We start from the raw sequence: 20,990 nt of genomic DNA, 5'->3' as shown, positions 1-20,990 counted from the left end.
TTGTTAGTCCCCCCACCCTCATCATCAGTAAGTATACTTGTAGGGGTGTAGTCAGTCCCCCACCCTCATCATCAGTAAGTATACTTGTAGGGGTGTAGTCAGTCCCCCACCCTCATCATCAGTAAGTTTGTAGTCAGTCCCCACCCTCATCATCAGTAAGTATACTTGTAGGTTTGTAGTCAGTCCCCCACCCTCCTCATCAGTAAGTATAATTGTAGGTTTGTTGTTAGTCCCCCCACCCTCCTCATCAGTAAATATTCTAACATATCATACCTAAATATAGAGATCACATGTATGAATTTTTTTTCTCTTAGACTAGCTATTACATAGGTTGAATTTTGAAACCATGAAATATATGAAATACCTGCAACATGCTATTATCAAAAACATGATATAAACAGATAGTACCATTAAGAGGAAGTAACAGTTACTATTGTGACATTAAGGGGAGGTAACAGTTACTGTTGTGACATTAAGGGGAGGTAACAGTTACTGTTGTGACATTAAGGGGAAGTGTGACATTAAGGGGAAGTAACAGTTACTGTTGTGACATAAAGGGGAGGTAACAGTTACTGTTGTGACATTAAGGGGAAGTGTTACATTAAGGGGAAGTAACAGTTACTATTGTGACATTAAGAGGTAACAGTTACTGTTGTGACATTAAGGGGAGGTAACACTATTGTGACATTAAGGGGAAGTAACAGTTACTATTGTGACATTAAGGGGAGGTAACAGTTACTGTTGTGACATTAAGGGGAAGTGTGACATTAAGGGGAAGTAACAGTTACTATTGTGACATTAAGAGGTAACAGTTACTGTTGTGACATTAAGGGGAGGTAACACTATTGTGACATTAAGGGGAAGTAACAGTTACTATTGTGACATTAAGGGGAGGTAACAGTTACTGTTGTGACATTAAGGGGAAGTGTGACATTAAGGGGAAGTAACAGTTACTATTGTGACATAACGGGGAGGTAACAGTTACTGTTGTGACATTAAGGGGAAGTGTGACATTAAGGGGAAGTAACAGTTACTATTGTGTCATTAAGAGGTAACAGTTACTGTTGTGACATTAAGGGGGGTAACAGTTACTATTGTGACATTAAGAGGTAACAGTTACTGTTGTGACATTAAGGGGAGGTAACAGTTACTGTTGTGACATTAAGGGGAAGTGTGACATTAAGGGGAAGTAACAGTTACTATTGTGACATTAAGAGGTAACAGTTACTGTTGTGACATTAAGGGGAGGTAACAGTTACTATTGTGACATTAAGGGGAGGTAACACTTACTATTGTGACATTAAGGGGAAGTGTGACATTAAGGGGAAGTAACAGTTACTGTTGTGACATAAAGGGGAGGTAACAGTTACTGTTGTGACATTAAGAGAAATAACAGTTACTATTGTGACATTAAGGGGAGGTAACAGTTACTATTGTGACATTAAGTGGAGGTAACAGTTACTGTTGATTTATTGAGGAGAAGAAGCATATCATCATGGTTTTGTATTATTGCAGCAGGGATCAAATAGTAACAGTTCATCAGGGCCATCAGAGTCAGATCTAAGGGCCATGGAAGCAGCCCGACATGCGATTCCTCTCTCTGGCCACCACATGCATGGAGCACTTCCATTTTACCCATCTTTACCAGGTAAGAGCATTCTGATTGGTTCAAGCTTTAGGTTTCTTGAAAAGTTGCCATCTGATGAGTTAAAATATTAGTATAAATCTCATGTTTCGTGGAAAATTGAATTTAAAAGTTTCAAATGCACACTGTATCTCACTACTAAAAATTTCAAACATTTTTTCCTGTGTTATAAATAGTCTATCACTCCAGTTTAGAAATGTATCAAAAATTTAATGAAGGAAATTTTAAAAGATTGTAATTTTTATTTTCATTATAGCTATAGACGGAGAATTTAATCCTCAAACAAATCCAACATACATATCTGCACATGTAAAAGCATTAGAGGAAGCACGCAGCCAAAGTCAGGGTAAACTGCAACAGATGCCAATGGGGGCCAGCCCCTACACTGCCATTCCTGGGGCAGCTGTCCCACCTGGTAGTGCCGCTTCTGAGGCTCACCAGGCACAAATTCATAGGTACGTATATACATAATCAGGGCCACCATTGATACTCCCACTAACAACCAATACATACATAATCAGGGCCACCTGATTGTTACTCCCACTAACAACCAATACATACATAATCAGGGCCATGATTGATAATTCCACTAACAACCAATATATACATCATCAGGGCCACCATTGATACTCCCACTAACAACCCATACAAAACATAATCAGGGCCACCATTGATACTCCCACCAACAACCAATACATACATAATCAGGGCCACCATTGATATTTCCACCAACAACCATAACCTACATAATCAGGGCCACCATTGATGTTCCTAGTTACAGCCAATACATACATAATCAGGGCCACCATTGATATTTCCACCAACAACCGATACATACATAATCAGGGCCACCATTGATGTTCCTAGTTACAACCAATACATACATAATCAGGGCCACCATTGATGTTCCTAGTTACAGCCAATACATACATAATCAGGGCCTCCATTGATATTCCTAGTTACAGCCAATACATACATAATCAGGGCCTCCATTGATATTCCTAGTTACATCCAATACATACATAATCAGGGCCTCCATTGATATTCCTAGTTACATCCAATACATACAGTAACGGTACCATTACATTTCAGATCTGTAGACATAATCAGGACTATCATCAATACTTTGGTAGATAATTAATGCATACCATGTCAAGGCCACAAATAACAAATTAACAATAGGGAGGAAAGTTTTCTTAGCTTAGCTGATACCCTTGTTATAGCAAGATCTCATAGCAAGTTCTCACATTTCTCTTCCCTCATGTTTTAGGCACAAAAAATTAGGGCGAACACAGTCAGCACCGTTACCCCTAGGCCACCCATACCTACAGCAGCACATCCTGCAACAACAACAGCAGCAACAGCAACAACAACAACAACAACAGCAGCAGCAACAACAACAACAGCAGGAGAAGAAAATGAAGGAGAAGATGTTCGTAAAGCAACACATACGCCAGGCAGTATTACAGCGGGCCAACAGCAAGACACACATGGAAAATGTGGATGAGGAAACGGAGGCCAAACTACAGCAGGTAGGTTTAAATCATCATTAATTTATTACGTATATGACAACCGTACATTCAAAAGATTCTTCCTGTTTCTTTTTCAATATGATATCTAAATAGTTTTGATAAGTTTGGACACGCAGTGATATTGTGGTGTAATTTAATTACAATATTTATTTTCTTATGGTTTTAAGGAAATGCGAGAAACAAGGGAACAAAATGAATGTATTGTCATCAAAGATAACAAAATGGATGACTCGTCAAGTATGGAGAAGACACCAGATCGAGAAACATTCCCTGCCCACCATCGTGAGGCTGTCCGACCGCGACACAAAGGACCTTCCCACCACCGCCCACTCGCACGCACACAGTCTAGCCCACTCGTCACTTTTTCAATGCCCCCTCAGCAGCCCTCGGAGTCCAGCCCAGTTAGATACACTTTTACAACAGGTATGTATGGTAAAGTCTCTGTGGTCATTGTCATTGTCTATCTATACAAGCACAAAACCATAGTTTGTGTTATTTCCAGGCTACCCTCTTGTTGTATCCATGTGTATTGATATTAGTTATCTCTCCTATTATTTCCTCTTTAGTGTATCTACATGTACCATGTTCAGTTTTCACTCCCCAGAGTTATGTCCCTTGTTATATTTATAGACAGTTATGTATATGTCCTGATAAAATTCCTTATTGTATCCTTCTTATTGTACCCCCCTTATTGTATCCTACACAGTGTCACATCAAGTTCCTACACATCAAGTTACCTCCCTTATTGTATCCCACACATCAAGTTACCTCCCTTATTGTATCCTACACATCAAGTTACCTCCCTTATTGTATCTTACACATCAAGTTACCTCCCTTATTGTATCCCACACATCAAGTTACCTCCCTTATTGTATCCCACACATCAAGTTACCTCCCTTATTGTATCCCACACATCAAGTTACCTCCCTTATTGTATCCTACACATCAAGTTACCTCCCTTATTGTATCCTACACATCAAGTTACCTCCCTTATTGTATCCCACACATCAAGTTACCTCCCTTATTGTATCCCACACATCAAGTTACCTCCCTTATTGTATCCCACACATCAAGTTATCTCCCTTACAATTACCTCACTTGTAGCATCTACATCTACAATTGTGCATATCAAGTTACCTCCCTTATTATTTATCTCCCCTGTTTCTAGGTTGGACTGGTGGTGGAAACAACATAGACAAAAATACTTTATTTTCATGAATTGTCTTCGAAAAGAAAACGTAGCAGATCAGAATGAAATATTAATAATGTATTTTATGTTTTTCTGACAGGGTTAGCTTATGACTCGATCATGCAGAAGCATGAGTGTACGTGTGGTAACAATGCCAATCACCCAGAGCATGCTGGTCGTTTACAGAGCATCTGGTCTCGTCTCCAGGAACGTGGTCTCAACACTCGCTGTGAGGTACATACACTAGATTTTCAGATCAAATTAAGATAGTACCGAGGTGTAATTTCATTGTTTTCATTTCTTAAAGAAAAAGTTGTTGGGATAAAAAAACAATAAAAATTTTGAATGTTTTATAGTGACCTAAATATAAAAAATGAAATTATCCTGATTTTGTTTTTGATCCACAGAGAATTAAAAGTCGAAAAGCTACGATGGAGGAATTAAAAAGTTGTCATACAGAGGCCCACACATTACTATATGGTACAAATCCCCTAAACAGACAAAGGCTTGATCCTCGCTTGTTTGGTATGTATACCTTATTGGAAGAAAAAATTAACATATTGATGATTATTTACAAACAAAAATATTAGAAAATGATTATCATGCTCTGTACAGAAACTTAATTTGTGTGAAATTTTTTGTGACTTTTGAATTCAATCTTGAGTTATTTATAGATTTTTTTTTTGTGTTGCTAAAATTATACACTGCATGCAAAAAATGAGTCACAAGAGAGGGTATGAGATAGTATTATCATTATCGTGATAGATTTGTAAGCTTGGTACAATTTTAGAATCTGCCATGCAGATCAGTCATGTGTGTGATAATAATACTCTACCATAGGGATTTTTAATGAATTAAGATATTTCTTTCTGTTGTAGAAAATTCACGTTTTTGTTTGTTACCATGCGGAGGTGTAGGAGTAGACTCAGACACTGTATGGAATGAACTAAATACATACATTGCCGCTCGAACAGTGAGTATAATCTCTATCTCGATTCAGTTGAATGTCATTAACCAAGACTCCATCCATATGGACCAATTGAACTCAATTTAGTCAAATTAAAATTTCCCACAAATGTTAAAGTGTTTTCACCCATTTTGTCTGTGTGGAAACACGCTAAATCCTCTCAGCTGCAATGTTTGATTACAGATCGGTATAAGGCTGGGAAGTAGTCGACTGCTATATTGATCAGATCGTTATAGCCTAATTTACTTCAGCAGAGAAGCTGATGTCGCTCAAAGCATAACAAACTGCTATGCATAACTGTTTTTTGCACCTTTGTTTATGAGACCATGTGAATACACAGATCTCTTCACCTTTTACCTGAGTAGAGACAAAATATGGGAAAATCACCTTTTCATTTTGATAATTGTTAAACAATAGACTTTTTTAAGTCCATTTTTTTTTCATTGAAAATTATGTTTCTTCATTCTAGAAATCTGATCTTATCTGAAATATTTGGAAAAATAAATTCAAAATCTTCACGGGTGCAGTTTTCTAATATAATTAATTTGTAATCGAATTAGCAATTTGGTATTATAATCTCACTTTTAAACATTAAAGTGATTTTTGTGTGCTTAAGGTACTAGAATGATATATCGATCAAAAACATTTACAAAAAAAAGTGGCACCATAAAATAAGAGCTATTTACTACGTCGGTCAGGTTTAAATAGTGGACCAAAGCGATAAAAGTCAATATCTAGTTACATGGTGATGCCTTTTATTACAATTTTTCACCATTGTTTTATTGATTTTATGTCAGAGTAAGGGATGGTTGTCTCATACCAATATGTTTTAAGGTCAGCAGTAATTATACGCTCCGAGAGGGTCACTAGCCTCTGTACTGGGCCAGACCGTGAATCGTACATTATGGTTTACTGGTGTGACAATGCTTGTATATAAACAACAATGTAAATTATTTATGATTTGTAGCATAGTAAAATCTGATAATTCTAATTACTGTAGTAAACACATAAATCATGCTTGTTTTTACCCGAAGTTTTCATGCGTTATAGCTTTGTCACGATTGCCATGTTGTTGTAAAACAGGAGCAGGCAACTCTGTAAACTCCATGTGTCTGCTCTGTCACTACCATAGAACTACCAAATAGAAAACCAATATTTGAAAATAAATTTAAAACGAAAATTTTGTTAAAAGAAATAATTATTTTATTTTCTATATGCAATGGTATGTTTGTTTTTTAACAAGAACAAATTAAGATATCCTAGAGAAAGCTGGTGATTGTCAGAAGAGTTCGTAAATTTTGTAATTATTAACTTTGGTGAAATATCTTGTAGTCTTGCATGTATATTAGGTGATAAATGTGAATGATGAGGTTACAGGGATAAAAAAGTATTATTTATAGTGATTAACGAAGAGGAATTATGTCCGTCAGGGAATGCTTATCTTGGTAAAGGGAGTTATTATCGTTGTATTTAGACACATTATGCCGAATGTTGGTAATGATCTTCTGTAACTTGGGTGTAGTTTATATTCAATTACTCCTCCATCCTTCCTCATTTCTCTTTAAAAAGATATTATCAAAACTATCTGATATATGTCAGAAATAGTCGTGAAAGTGCATGCGACTTTTCTAGATAAATTTTGTTTTTAAAGTACATAATGTAAGGTATACAGTTCCAGAAGTAATAAGTAGATTACATACATGTATAGGTATCATTTAAATGTAAAAAGTATGTGTATGTCACATACCTCAAATTATAGAAATCTCAGAAGTAGAAAATTCATGATTTGAATTATACCAATTCTAGTGCAAATAGATTTTCAGTAATTTTTCCAAGCAAATGAGTGCAAAATGTGTGCATGGAAACTTGTAGAACAAAAGCATACAGGATCATTGCTGCATAAAATATAATTAATACCGCATTATAGAAGACTGCAGGATTATTGCTGCAAAAAGATAATTAATACCATTTCCTAGCAGACTGCAACAGGAAATGATTAAGTTATCAACAATCTGTTCTTTAGTGCTCCACAACAAATATGTGGGTTGGGCTTAAATTCAGTTTCATTAAAACATTGGAGTTTTAGGAAAGATAGAAAATTTGGATATAATATGGCTTTATTGTTAAATGTTTGTACTCTTGAGCTGTCAGAGGTTTTTATCTTCTTTTATTTTATTGATTCTCGCCTGGCAAAAGAGCCTATAAAGCTGTTGTTCAGGTGTAACCACCTCGGATTGTTATTGATTTGTGAGACATGGTCATCTCCCGTGTAGATTTCTGTTACTATTTATAGCTGTGCAGGTCATGTGACGGTACATCTTTGTCTCACTAGACATTAGATTGGATGACTTTAAATTTCAACAAATATTACGATTGGGTTATGTTTCAAAGGGTGTTAGGGTGTTATCTTTACAATCTTGATTTTGATTAGTAAAATTGGTTTACTTGTTATCAATAAATATGTTATTCCTCAGAGAATGAAGTGACCGGTTTCTACCACAATAAATATGTTATTCCTCAGAAAATGAAGTGACCAGTTTCTACCACAATAAATATGTTATTCCTCAGAGAATGAGGTGACCGGTTTCTACCACAATAAATATGCTATTCCTCAGAAAATGAAGTGACCGGTTTCTACCACAATAAATATGTTATTCCTCAGAGAATGAGGTGACCGGTTTCTACCACAATAAATATGTTATTCCTCAGAGAATGAAGTGACCGGTTTCTACCACAATAGATATGTTATATTCCTCAGAGAATGAAGTGACCGGTTTCTACCACAATAAATATGCTATTCTTCTGAAAATGAAGTGACCTGTTTATAAAAGTATTAATGTCATATGTAATTTGTTTTTAAATTTAAGTCTTCTTTAAGTTTTTTTTACATTGAAGTATATTATCAGCATTGTATGACCCATCCAGTGACTGTGTGGGATTTTGTGTGTGGTTGTTTAATTAGCAGTTATGTTTCAAATCATAAACAATTTTCTGTTAAAAATGTTAATTTTCCTGGACGTATCAGTCACTCATAAAGGGAAGCCATGTCAGGATGCTTTTTTTGTCCAAACACTCTGTTAGATTCACCTTCGTCAGAGATGGTTATTGGATAAGGTGCGTGGGTATTTGATTTCTCTCAACACACACACTCGTCTTCATATAAACATTTTGTGTGAGGAAATAGCAGTCCTGTTTGTATTGATTAGTATTACAACCATCCTCCCCCACATCCTACTGTGAGGACATTCTGATGGAAACATATCTTCAACAGATCCTAGCTTATCCAATACAATTTTACTTGAGTGAGAAATCTCATTATCACTAAAGGGTACGGTATTGATTCTCATTTAATTACCATAGGTCACTGTGTATATATCTGTCCCTACCAGATATAAACTATATATTCGTTGGTGATAATGAGAATTTACACATCTTGGTGGATTAATACATATGTTTAACTGGTCAGGTTTTATATTGGGTACCCACACACATCGGACTTCGACACACCATTCATCCAATTTTTATATATTCGGGTAGATTATCTATCTATATGAACCTGATTTACACAACATCACATGTCCCTGGCAGTGAAATCTGTCTATTGTTTTCTAACCGTGCGTGACCATGAGTATTAATATTGATTGCTTCCGATACTAATTAGTTCTGAGAAAAAGTGAATTAATATTGACAAATGGCTATTGTTAAAGTTTGCTTAGCCATAAAACTGTAACATTTTTAACAATGCCCTATTGTTTTTGAAAAAGAAAAAAATTAGTTTTGAAAATCCTATACTAGGGTTGGGTGTAGGGCCCCATAGATTTGGTAATGGACAGTTATTGAATGTCCAGGAGTCCTTTTTACAATTTGATGGGTTTTTTTTTCTGGGTGATAGATTAGCATCTGTTGTCCAGTTCTCTGATATATATCATGGATTTCATTGATTGTTCCAAAACAACCAAAATCATTAAGAGCTGTTCCAGAAACACACCAGACCCGGTCATATTGAACACATATTATATATAGGTTAAGTCTAACACAGCAACTCAAATCTAAAAATATATTCACAAGAACATTTTTTTTTTTTGCAATAATAGCATTAGATTCCTTTAAAAATAGCATTAATAATGAAAATAGAGGATCTTACATGATTGCATGGCTATAACATATGGAATTTATCCAACAGGAGTTCTTATCATTTTATATTCCACAATCCTGTAGTTTTAAGGAGAATTATATCTTATTATTGAATGAGTTTCAAAATCAACGTGACACAGTCATCAGTGTAAGATTCTCTTTATCACATAACTCATAATTATGAGAATATGTGTAAAGACTTTCAAATTATTTCTATAAGACAGGTGATTTGGACAGTATAATGTTTTCCTCTACAGGGACAGACTTATGACATCCTATCTTACATTGTTTTGATGTCATAAATCATTTGACATCACACATGTCTTACAGTGACACAGCCATACTACAAAATGGAACCATATGATAGATTACTGACATGCACTAAAACAACAATATGATTCACGTATAGAAAGAGTGATCCTAACACAGGTTTTCATCCTAATTACGCTTATGTGATACAGACAATTCCAAAGGAATGTTAAAATCTTACAAAAACTTTTTTTAAATAGGTATAGAAAGCATTCTCTGGCCTCCCAGGATGTAGATGAGGTATATATTGAGAAGGTCCATGAATATTTAGGCTACATTAGGAGACAATGTTTAATATTCACTTTTTGTTGCTTTTGTACTTATTTATCTACATGTACTGGCATAAAATATTTCCTTTGATTTCCAGGCTGCGGGCTGTGTAACAGAATTAGCTACCAGAGTTGCCGCCGGAGAGTTGAAGGTAAGTTAAATAGCAATCTACATTATATACATTGTATTTCTAAAGTACATCATGTCAGAGTTGCTGCTGTAGAGTTCATGGCAAGTTATAACAATGTACATTGTTTATTTCTAAAGTACATGATGTATACGTGATACATTTTAAGGCAATGCTACCTTACACAATCTTTTCTTGCATTATCATGACAAATAACATTATATATTTGGCATATTTCATTACTCAATCATCACATACAGTTGTTTGTACATTTTCTTCGTCCAAAATTCACTTCAGCAAATTCAAAACAGAAGAAAACATATATTCTTTATATTTGGGTGAATTTTATTTGTGTTTTAATTCAACTTCGTAATGATAACACTATTGTTTCACTCAGAATGGTTTTGCCATTGTACGGCCACCTGGACACCATGCAGAATCTCACCAAGCTATGTAAGTAACAAAATCTAGAATCTTTTGTGCTAAAATTTCATAGATATACAATATATATATATGTTTCTGAATAATTTCTGATAACTCTGAAAGAAGTCTAGCATCAGAACCTAATTATTTAAACGTTTTAATGTTTAACTTTATCCATAAAATCCCTGATGCTTACAAATGTTATATGTTGTTGTTTTTTTCTTAACTTTGTCTTAAATTGTTCCTTTTTAGCCCCTCTATACAATTCTTTGAGCATTTTAAAACCTCTCTTCAAGAAGTCTGTTTTTGAAACATGTTATGAGTTATTTGCTTTCAAACTCTCATTTACTTTGTAAATCAGTCAAGGATACAACAGTTTATCAGTAGCCATTTTTTTACACTCACTAAGAAATGCCACATTTAATTGTAAACAATCTGCATCTTCTATTACATTGATGTTTTTTTTGTTCCAGGGGCTTCTGCTACTTCAACTCGATAGCTATAGCTGCCAAACAGTTGAGGGAAAAATGTAAACAAGAAAGAGTTCTAATTGTCGACTGGGTAAGTTGATCACGCTTGTATGGCTGTTAGCGTCCGTTTACCGTATGTGAGCTGTAAAAAAAAACAAAAAAAAACGAAGAAATTAAAGTCTACAATATTAACATGAAAAGTCCAGTTTTCTTGGAAACAAGTCTCAGGTTGAATAAATAAATTCAAAAAATACCAGGCATTTTTTTGCTCTCATGGTCTTGATTAGAATTACATTTGTACTCCTATACGTATAAGAGGTCTTAGTCCGCCTGATTGCATTGGCGAATCTGCGACGCCTGTCAAAAGTTTCTCGCCGTGTTGAACCTCTAACATTGTTGGAGTAGATTAGAATGTGATATTGATCATCATACTGATATAAATTACTGATTTTCCATAAAAGAAATTAAGGTTCACAAATCGCCCTGCCTCCATCATAATCTGTCATCCTTGTTATTGCTATTTCTTAAAAAAGTACTGGAGGGATATTCCTTTAACTTCATGTGTAGGTTCCCCTTGGTCCATGGTTGTGGCGATTGAATTTAGATTTTTAATGGACGACAGGTGGTCATCTCAGATTTTGAGAATTGAAGGTTGTTATCGCTATTTCTTGAAAAAGACTGGAGGAATGTTTCTCAAACTTCACATGTAGCTTCCACTTATTCCTGTTATCAGGCTATTTAGAGGAAAAAGTAGAGAGATGATCAGTTTGACATAGAACCAATAGAGATCATTCAGTGGTGGGTGCCAAGATCCCTCTGGGATCTCTTGTTTTCAATACACATTATCCAGTTATATCAATTAAAACTGACAACGTTTTTATGATGAAATATTGTAGATCATATAGGATAAATACAAAGTAAGTTTGTGAATATATCAATTAAAGGGAAGTAACTCTTATGTCATCATGGAGAGAAATGTCGATACAAGGGATGTCACTTTTCTAACACTGTCGTAACTACAACTAAATTAGTTCATCTAATACATTTTATTAAGTCTCTGGTTTAGTTGTTTACAGTAATTAATTCAGAAAAATAACATCTATGTGGTCATTGGCGGTCAAAGTTCAAAGATCAAAGGTCACTCTTTATCGCTAGAACTATAAGCTTGTATTACACCATTTACTGATAATGAGGGTCAGGTCACCTTTTTGTGATTTCATTAGGATTTTTTTTAGATAACTTCTGAGTGAAGATTGAATTTCTGACACTAAATATGTGACGAGGCTCACCACCAGGAAACAAGAACTTTTGATTGGCATTTCTCTTTATCTTACAGGATGTTCACCATGGAAACTCCACACAGCAGATGTTTTATAGCGACCCCAACGTGTTGTATATTTCAATGCATCGTCACGACAATGGCAACTTTTTCCCAGGCACTGGCTCTCCGGGAGAATGCGGGGAGGGAAAGGGACTTGGATTCAATGTCAATATTGCCTTTGGAGGTGGTCTGAACCCACCATTAAAGGATGCGGAATATCTGGCAGCATTTAGGTAAACCACTGCCGCCTTTTACTAAACAAGGAAATAAGTTACACAGAAACTGATTTCTGAAAATCTAATTTGATATTTTTCAGTTTTTCAAGGAAAGAAAGTAACTGTTATTACTTTAAATTATTTGAAATCTAGATTTAAAATGTCTTGAAAAGGAGTCATGTTAAATTAAATCATTTATGAGACACTTTTTGTTTAGATGAAATCATTTATAGGAAAACTGATATTGCTAGCTGTGACGTACGGTGACAGTGTGTTGTCATAGAGTATATGTATATATAGATTCCATTGTTATTATAATTTTGTATATATTTCTGCATGTTTGAATGATAGATGTAACTTTCTCCTTTAGAACGTTAGTGATGCCAATAGCCAAGGAATTCCGCCCTGAAATGGTGTTGGTGTCTTCGGGATTTGATGCAGCTGTGGGTCACGCGGCTCCTCTTGGGGGATATGAAGTCTCGGCTGCATGTATGTATACAATTATTCTCTTCTTTATCCGAGGATATTAAGGGTGTAAGCTACTTTTCTATGAAATCATCTCATTTTTCAAAAGAGTTCTATAATTGTTAGCCTGTAGGATGTAAATGAATGATGAAATAGACCAAGTTTATTCAATATTTTAAAGCATCTACTGTGAGGATTGCCAGGTAACATTCTTAAAAATAAAATCAGAGCAAAGAAATAATTATAAGGGAGACAACTTTAACACAAATAATTCAAGATTTAGTGTAATATAGATCCTTAACATCATTACTTCATCAACCAATTCTAAAAAATCAGAATTAGATGAATTCAGTTATACAAATGTACTTCATTCAGAAAGGAATTATTGTTGATCTCAAAACCTTCTGTTTCAGGTTTTGGTCACATGACTCGAGAGTTGATGGGGTTGGCGGATGGCAAGATTATCCTGGCCCTAGAGGGAGGATATGAACTAACCGCCATTTGTGATTGTACAGAGATGTGTGTGAAGGCCCTTTTGGGAGACGAGGTGGGTAAAATTCCTTGTTCCTGTAGGTTATATTTTGAATAGGAAACTGAGTTGATATATTACTGAACTTTAAAAAATATATATTTCTCTTGCTAGTGTTTTTCCACGATTTAATTATTATTGTACTTTGTGGAAAGCCCAATCCATCGCTGCTTCTTGTGACAATAATTCAAAAATTGCACAAAAATTCAGGAACATGAAAATCTGAATACCCCTAGATAGAAGAGAGTTTGAGTTGATGTAGGGGTTAATGTATAATTTATATCTGATTGACAGCTGCCTCCGTTGAAAGAGGAAGAGCTATGCAGGTCACCATGCCAGTCGGCTCTTGAAACAATAGAGGAAGTTATCAAGATACAAGGTAGGTACTGACTAGATATAGACATTTCTGTCACCTGGTGTAAATCAATTGTTTTATGATTTGACATATCAAAAGATTTCATGGATATGTTCACGGGGTATAAAATTCACACAGAAGTAAATAATCCTTAGTGATACTTGATCAACAGGTCAACAATTCACACAATGGTAGACAGTCCTAAGTGATATTTGATCGACAGGTCAACGAAATAACACAGTAGTAAACAGTCCTAAGTGAAGCTTGATCGACAGGTCAACAATTCACACAGTAGTAAATAGTCCTAAGTGATATTTGATCGGAAGGTCAACAATTCAAACAGCAGTAAATAGTCCTAAATGATACTTGATCGACAGGTCAACAATTCAAACAGCAGTAAATAGTCCTAAATGATACTTGATCGACAGGTCAACAATTCAAACAGCAGTAAATAGTCCTAAGTGAAGCTTGATCGGAAGGTCAACAATTCAAACAGCAGTAAATAGTCCTAAGTGAAGCTTGATCGGAAGGTCAACAATTCAAACAGTAGTAAATAGTCCTAAATGATACTTGATCGACAGGTCAACAATTCAAACAGCAGTAAATAGTCCTAAATGATACTTGATCGACAGGTCAACAATTCAAACAGCAGTAAATAGTCCTAAGTGAAGCTTGATCGGAAGGTCAACAATTCAAACAGCAGTAAATAGTCATAAGTGATACTTGATCGGAAGGTCAACAATTCAAACCAATAAATAGTCATAAGTGATACTTGATCGGAAGGTCAACAATTCATACAGTAGTAAATAGGCATAAGTGAAGCTTGATCAACAGATCAACAATTAAACAGCAGTAAATAGTCATAAGTGATACTTGATCGGAAGGTCAACAATTTACATTTTAACACAGCAGGAGTAAAAACATCAATGAGTTAAATGCACATTAATATTGCTTTATGTTTGGTTAAAATTTCAGACCACAAAAAGAATCATCCTGAGTTTCTCCTAGGACCATTTCAGCCTTAGTACATGTATATAACACATTTATAAAAATCTTAAGCATTAGCAAATACAGTAACTTCAATTAAAATTCCTGAGTGAAGAACAATTTCTATTATATTATTCTGGTTGTTTTCTTCCCGAAAGCTATAAGTATTGGTATTAATTATCTCTAGAAGATCAACCTCTCCTTCATTCGTTTGTATCATTCTACAATCCTTTGCAGCTAAACATTGGATGTGTGTAGAGCGACACCTGGCCACAGTGAGATGTTCGCTGGTCGAAGCACAGAAGCAGGATGTAGAAGAGGCAGACACAGTCACAGCGCTGGCGTCATTGTCAATGGTTGCAGGAAAGAGGAGGTAATTCTCGCTTTTAATAGAATTCCTGCTAATTTCGAAACCGCTGAAGAATAATTTTATGAAAATTCTTACCATAAAGATCGGCATAGAGCTTAAATAATGTATTTGTTTTAAAGAAATGAGAATTTTATTTTTGTGAATTTTTATGATGTCATCTTCGTAATTGTATGGATTTAGAGGGCAATAATAAGTAAAAAATAATGATGAACTATATAAGTAAACAATTCTTTTTCCTTTGTTCATTATAGTTTTGAACAAGATTAAAATTTGCCAGAAAGTTTCTTTAATTGTGATTGTAATTGAGTTATTCATGATTGTTCTTTTTTTGTCAGTGATTCTGTGGAACAGGAGTCGGAACCAATGGAGGAGGAGCAATCCTAACGATTTATCATGTGATCCTGATACTGGTCCAATACCATTGGTTGTTGTGTTGCCTTGACGACCTTCTTGACGACCTGTCATGAAGTGGACAGTCACTTGCTACAATGAGCTGCAGGTCGGCGTTTTGTAGCATGATGGTAGTGCTTTGTGACAGTGGTGGTTACGCCCCCTGGTGGTGCTTTGTTACACTCGACAAGTCAAGAGGCAATTTTTGTCAATGTTGTAGCCTTAGAATCCACATGGTGGATTTCATAGCAAAGTTGTGGCAACCCCCGTGGAGTTATCTCCCCTGACGTGATGGTTTTTTGTGTAGAGTTGTCTCTCCTCTCCCATGCTTTGTTTAAGAGAGATAAACTACACAACCTGTTTAGGTGTATGTTGTATGACATTAGAAAGCACACAAAGGATTTTTGTTCGTTGTACAACTGTGTGTTACATGACAGTGCATTACTTGTATTGTAATATTACTCTGTTAAAGGTGTAACTTGTTAAAAAATGACCGGTGTATTTGTACAGAAGAACAGTGGCCGACTAACCTGTACAGTGAAGCCTCCTGAGAATTGGCTGTTGGTCGACCAGCAGGAGGAGACACGCCTGTACTCAGGAGAGTTCTGGTGCAATTTGTGTCTGTGATAGCATGTTATTAAGTAGTTACACATCCCTTCATGTTACATTGTATTTGATTGGTTAATCACTGTCACCTGACATTTAGAATGTTTATTTTGATTGGTTGATATGATTACGGTGTCAAAATGACATTGTTATTTTTTGACTCACTGATATACTCGGTCACAATGATGAGAGAATTTATTTTGCTTGATTCTTTCACAATGCCATGTGACTGAATCTTGTCTTTTTATTAGTAGATGTTCTAGTATCATTAGATTTAGGAGATCTGGAGCATGAAGGCAGATATGTTCATATCCGTTGTAACAAGTTTTGAGACTTTTGCAATGGATATATATAAAAAGATTTGATTGTTGTGTTGGTTACATATTGTACAAGAGATCTGAACAGGACTGTTACAGTCATATATCCCTGTTGGTGTCTTTACGGTATAAAATATTCATCTTTACATTGAGTGTTGTCCAGTGACATTTGTTTTCAAAGCTGTATGTTGAATTTCTTGATAATGTCTTGTACAGTATTGAAATAGTGATATATAATTAATATTTGAATTTATTCTATAGTGTTGTTAGATTTCAAATTTTAAAAGAATTTTTTTTTCTTGGACTCGATTTTGACATTTCATTTTTTAAATAGATTCAGACTATAGTTATGGTTAAAGAAATATTTGAAAAAAATTGTTTTGATGTTGTGGTAATAGATCATCAAAATTATGATTATTCTTTTTGAATCATTTCTGTATATATTGAATGAGAAGACTTTGTCTATGGGTAAGATACCCATATAGGCTAAATATTGTTTGTCTGGATTTTTCACAAGTCACAAATTCACCGATGCCTTTTTCATTCTAATTGTGGTGTTTTAAGCTTTGGACTCATCAAGTCATATTTTGATCTTACAATGAAAACAATCTTTAAGAATTTTTTGACATTTTTAATTATGAAAACAAAACATTTTACATATAAATATTATACATATATAAATATATATATATTTGCAAATTGAAATATAGTAATTTGTCTATTGATTGTTAAACATTGTATTTTGTAGAATTGTTTGGGTTACCATAGTAACTGGTGACAACATTTTGATTGAGTGGTATTATGTTCATTGTTGACCAATGGTCAAATGATTTCAACAGACACACCCTAATGTCATTATAGTATAGGCCCAAAGGCCTAACCTAAAATGATCTGTTAGGGTTATCAAGTTTTTCAACAGCCCACTTTGTTATTGAGGGTTGAAGATTTTGAAATTTAATTTTTATTGAAAAATGCTAAGAAATTTTGGCAAAATTTAATTCTTTACATTGCTATTAAAGGTTAAATTTTGAAATTTTGTATTTGATGTAAAAAGTAATATTTTTCATATAATTTGAATCTTTTGAGTAGATCAAGAATTATTCAATTATTTTCCAGCATATTTTTCATTACAACCAAGATTTTTTTTTTGTGAAGCCATCAATTTGGAGCTAAAACAGCTCAATCAATGTGTTCTCTTTTAAACTTCAGTCAGAGGAAATATTTATCCTCCTTAAATCAATTCAGTGTATAAAATAAGTTTTAACTGATTTTGAGCCAAAATGTTTTTACCATTACAAGATATTCATGATAAAAGCAATGCATTAACTAACAATATGATCGAAGCTTTGAATTCAACTAAAGATACATATTGATTCGCCAAGTAACAAAAATAAAAACAAAAAATATTCAGTCAAAATATATAAAATGATCTCATTAACTAATTAATAACATGTTGATTACCAGGGTAAAAAGTTTACCATGTTTGGAGTAAATTGAAATCATTTACAACATGAAATTCAGCTGATATTTTGAAATGTTAAAAATTAAACATTTATATATTTGAAAGGAAGAAAATCAAAAGATGAAAAAGGCTAAAATAGGCCAAATCAGTGAACAGCCAGATAAAGTATTAAATACGTAGAGTATTTTATAATAACAATATACTTGCCAACCTCTTGGAATGTGTGTGTTCAAAAATTCAAACCCCATAAAAGGACATCCATTTACCTCTTCTTGACAATATCTTGACAATACCTTAAAACAATATATTATAAATCACTGTTTTTGTTTGATTAATTGGAATATTAAAAAAAATATATAGGGTCCAAATTTGTGAGTCTCCCTCCATGATAGGGAAGGTTGGCAGTTGTATCAGAGAATGTATTTGATAGCACTTGGACAATTTTTTGAAAGACAATACATTTTTGATTGTTCATAAAGTGTTGCATCTGTGTTGGGAACAATTTCAGTAGGTATTTTTGATTTTTTTTCAGTTTGACTTTTTATAACTTAGTATTAACAGTTTCTGGTAGAAGTATCAATTCAAAAGTTTTTTCTTTAGATCTTTTTTTTTTTTAATTATTGTCATGTACATGATGTTTTATTCAAAATACATGTACATAGAATCTTTCTACATTGTTAAATTGATTTTTAAAGTCTTTTGGAACACTTTGAAAGTAGATAATGAAATGGAATTTTCATACGTTCATGTACAATAAATTCCTAATATTTTATTGATATCAACCACGGAATGCAAAATCTTTACCTTGGGTCAGACTTTGCCTCAGACTTTAATAAAATGTTTCCAATTCAGAAATTGAATCTTATTGTCTAATGAAAATTTTACCAAGCTTGCAAAATGTCTTTAATTTAGATGCAGAACTTTAATCAATTTTTAAAAAAAACAACCAATGCTTCAGATTCAGAAAATGGCGCTGGGGACTTTGAATATTCCTCTTGAAACACAATAATATGTATCTATAATATATTCACCCACACGGATGTGACGTCAGGTTATGTTGCAATTTTAAACTTTCAGATAGCATTTAAATTTGGACCAGATTGTTTTGTGATGTAGTATTTGACTTTTATAACAGTCAAGTCTGTGTCACAATAATATTTTATTACATGTAATTAGTTAAAAGTGTATTTTCCCACTTAATTCAAATAAAAGTAGCAATATTTAAATAATTCTTTCTTTTTCACTTCAGTGTTTTGAAATTTACACGTGTGCCTGACAGTGAAATATGACAATGTCTTATTACAGACCTTGAGTGTATAATTACCAGCCAAACTTTCCCTTAGCTTTTTGTCTGTTAATTGTCATGTGCCCGATGAAATCAATTAGCAATTTTTTTCTAATAGTTTGCTTTACATTGTCCATGTTGTAATCTGGCCAAACATCTTTTGGTTCACTTGGTAATGTAATGGGTTTTTCCCTCAGAAACTGAAGTTGGTTTGATTTTGAAGAAAATTGCTTTTTGTATATTAAGTGTATTGAGAATAGTGTTTTTATTTTTTTTTTATTTTATTTTTTTTTTATTTTGTAAAGATTGTTGTAATTGCATTGATCACAAAGATAGTGAGTGACATGAAAGTATTAATTATGATGATTTATATGGACAATTCATGTATCAAAATCACATTCTTCTTGTTAAATTTCAAGGGGGAAAAATACCAGCCAAAATGTTCTGATTTCCAATCGACAACATTTACATTATAACATGTTACTTGAAAAATCAATAAGCATCAGAAATGTATTTAACTATTCAACAATTTGCCATACGCAAAATCTTTTGCTAAAATTTTTGAAGTTCTTCACCAGAGTGAAGTTTTGACAACACATATACATTTTACTTACCTCTATAATAAAACACAAATCGTCAACGCTCTTGTTAGCATCTGCCAGTAAAAAAAAGAAAGTCAGCATTTTGAAGATCCATAAATCCTGAACATGTATTGATCATTCATCATTTTATTCTGAATCATTTAAATCAAATTTAGATATTAATTTCATTCCATACTGCAAAATTTATTACAATTCCATTGTGTTTGGTTGTTAAGTCAGAAAATTTTCAATCTTCCATACTCATAGACATTGATATAAGATCCAGCTATTTAAAGACAAAGTCAGTTATTTATTGCCTTTTTATATTGGAATACTCATCAGGTCCATTTCAAAATCTGCTGACTTCACTCACCCAGTTTTCTTAAGCATAAAGTTAGAAATCATTATTGTAGCATTTACACCTCAAAGTCATGACGAAATTATATATATATACATAACTAAAGACATTATCACTAAGCGAAAAGGTCACAACCAATTCAAAACAACAAATTTGCATTTTTTACCACTTTGTTTTAAGATGTTCCTGCAAATTCATGTTTGAAGTATATATTATAAGCCTTCGTTGGAAGTAGTGCTACGTTTTATATACAATGCTATGTCTCTTGTTTAATTATAATGTAAAAATTCTTGTCATAATTTGTGAAGTAAACAAATGTGTTTACAGTCAGATTTTTCTTGTGTTCTTCTTTTAATGTCTGTACACATAACACACCACTATAGGGTACCCTAACATCTTTATTTACATCACTGTAAAATTGTCACAGACCACACCTATAGGGTACCCTAACGTCTATATTTACATCCCTGTCAAATTGTCACAGACCACACCACTCTAGGGTACCGTAACGTCTATATTTACATCCCTGTCAAATTGTCACGGACCACACCACTATAAGGTACAGTAACATCTATATTTACATCCCTGTCAAATTGTCACAGACCACACCACCATAGGGTACCTTGACGTCTATATTTACATCCCTGTCAAATTGTCACAGACCACACCACTATAGGGTACCG

The 20,990-nt window shown here is 34.0% G+C and overlaps 1 protein-coding gene across 6 annotated transcripts in view; it reads left to right on the top strand.

Annotated features, from left to right (window-relative positions):
• The window catches only part of LOC117343096 (histone deacetylase 4-like), a 204,498-nt gene extending 183,859 nt beyond the window's left edge, over positions 1–20,639 (top strand). For all 6 annotated transcript variants that reach the window (XM_033905396.1, XM_033905398.1, XM_033905397.1 and 3 more), the window contains 16 exons: positions 1,516–1,648; positions 1,902–2,100; positions 2,916–3,177; positions 3,345–3,600; positions 4,467–4,600; positions 4,774–4,891; positions 5,245–5,339; positions 10,144–10,197; positions 10,571–10,626; positions 11,070–11,157; positions 12,403–12,620; positions 12,973–13,091; positions 13,481–13,614; positions 13,891–13,975; positions 15,176–15,311; positions 15,644–20,639. In XM_033905396.1, coding sequence (XP_033761287.1) covers positions 1,516–1,648; positions 1,902–2,100; positions 2,916–3,177; positions 3,345–3,600; positions 4,467–4,600; positions 4,774–4,891; positions 5,245–5,339; positions 10,144–10,197; positions 10,571–10,626; positions 11,070–11,157; positions 12,403–12,620; positions 12,973–13,091; positions 13,481–13,614; positions 13,891–13,975; positions 15,176–15,311; positions 15,644–15,692 — 2,136 coding nt within the window. In that variant the 3' untranslated portion in view covers positions 15,693–20,639. The remainder of the gene's footprint in view (positions 1–1,515; positions 1,649–1,901; positions 2,101–2,915; positions 3,178–3,344; positions 3,601–4,466; positions 4,601–4,773; positions 4,892–5,244; positions 5,340–10,143; positions 10,198–10,570; positions 10,627–11,069; positions 11,158–12,402; positions 12,621–12,972; positions 13,092–13,480; positions 13,615–13,890; positions 13,976–15,175; positions 15,312–15,643) is intronic.
• The last annotated feature ends 351 nt before the right edge of the window (positions 20,640–20,990 follow it).

This window comes from Pecten maximus, chromosome 15 (genome assembly GCF_902652985.1).
Source record: "Pecten maximus chromosome 15, xPecMax1.1, whole genome shotgun sequence".
Lineage (NCBI taxonomy): Eukaryota > Metazoa > Mollusca > Bivalvia > Pectinida > Pectinidae > Pecten > Pecten maximus.
Note: the sequence above shows the minus strand (reverse complement) of the source record. Positions and strands in the feature narration are given on the sequence as shown.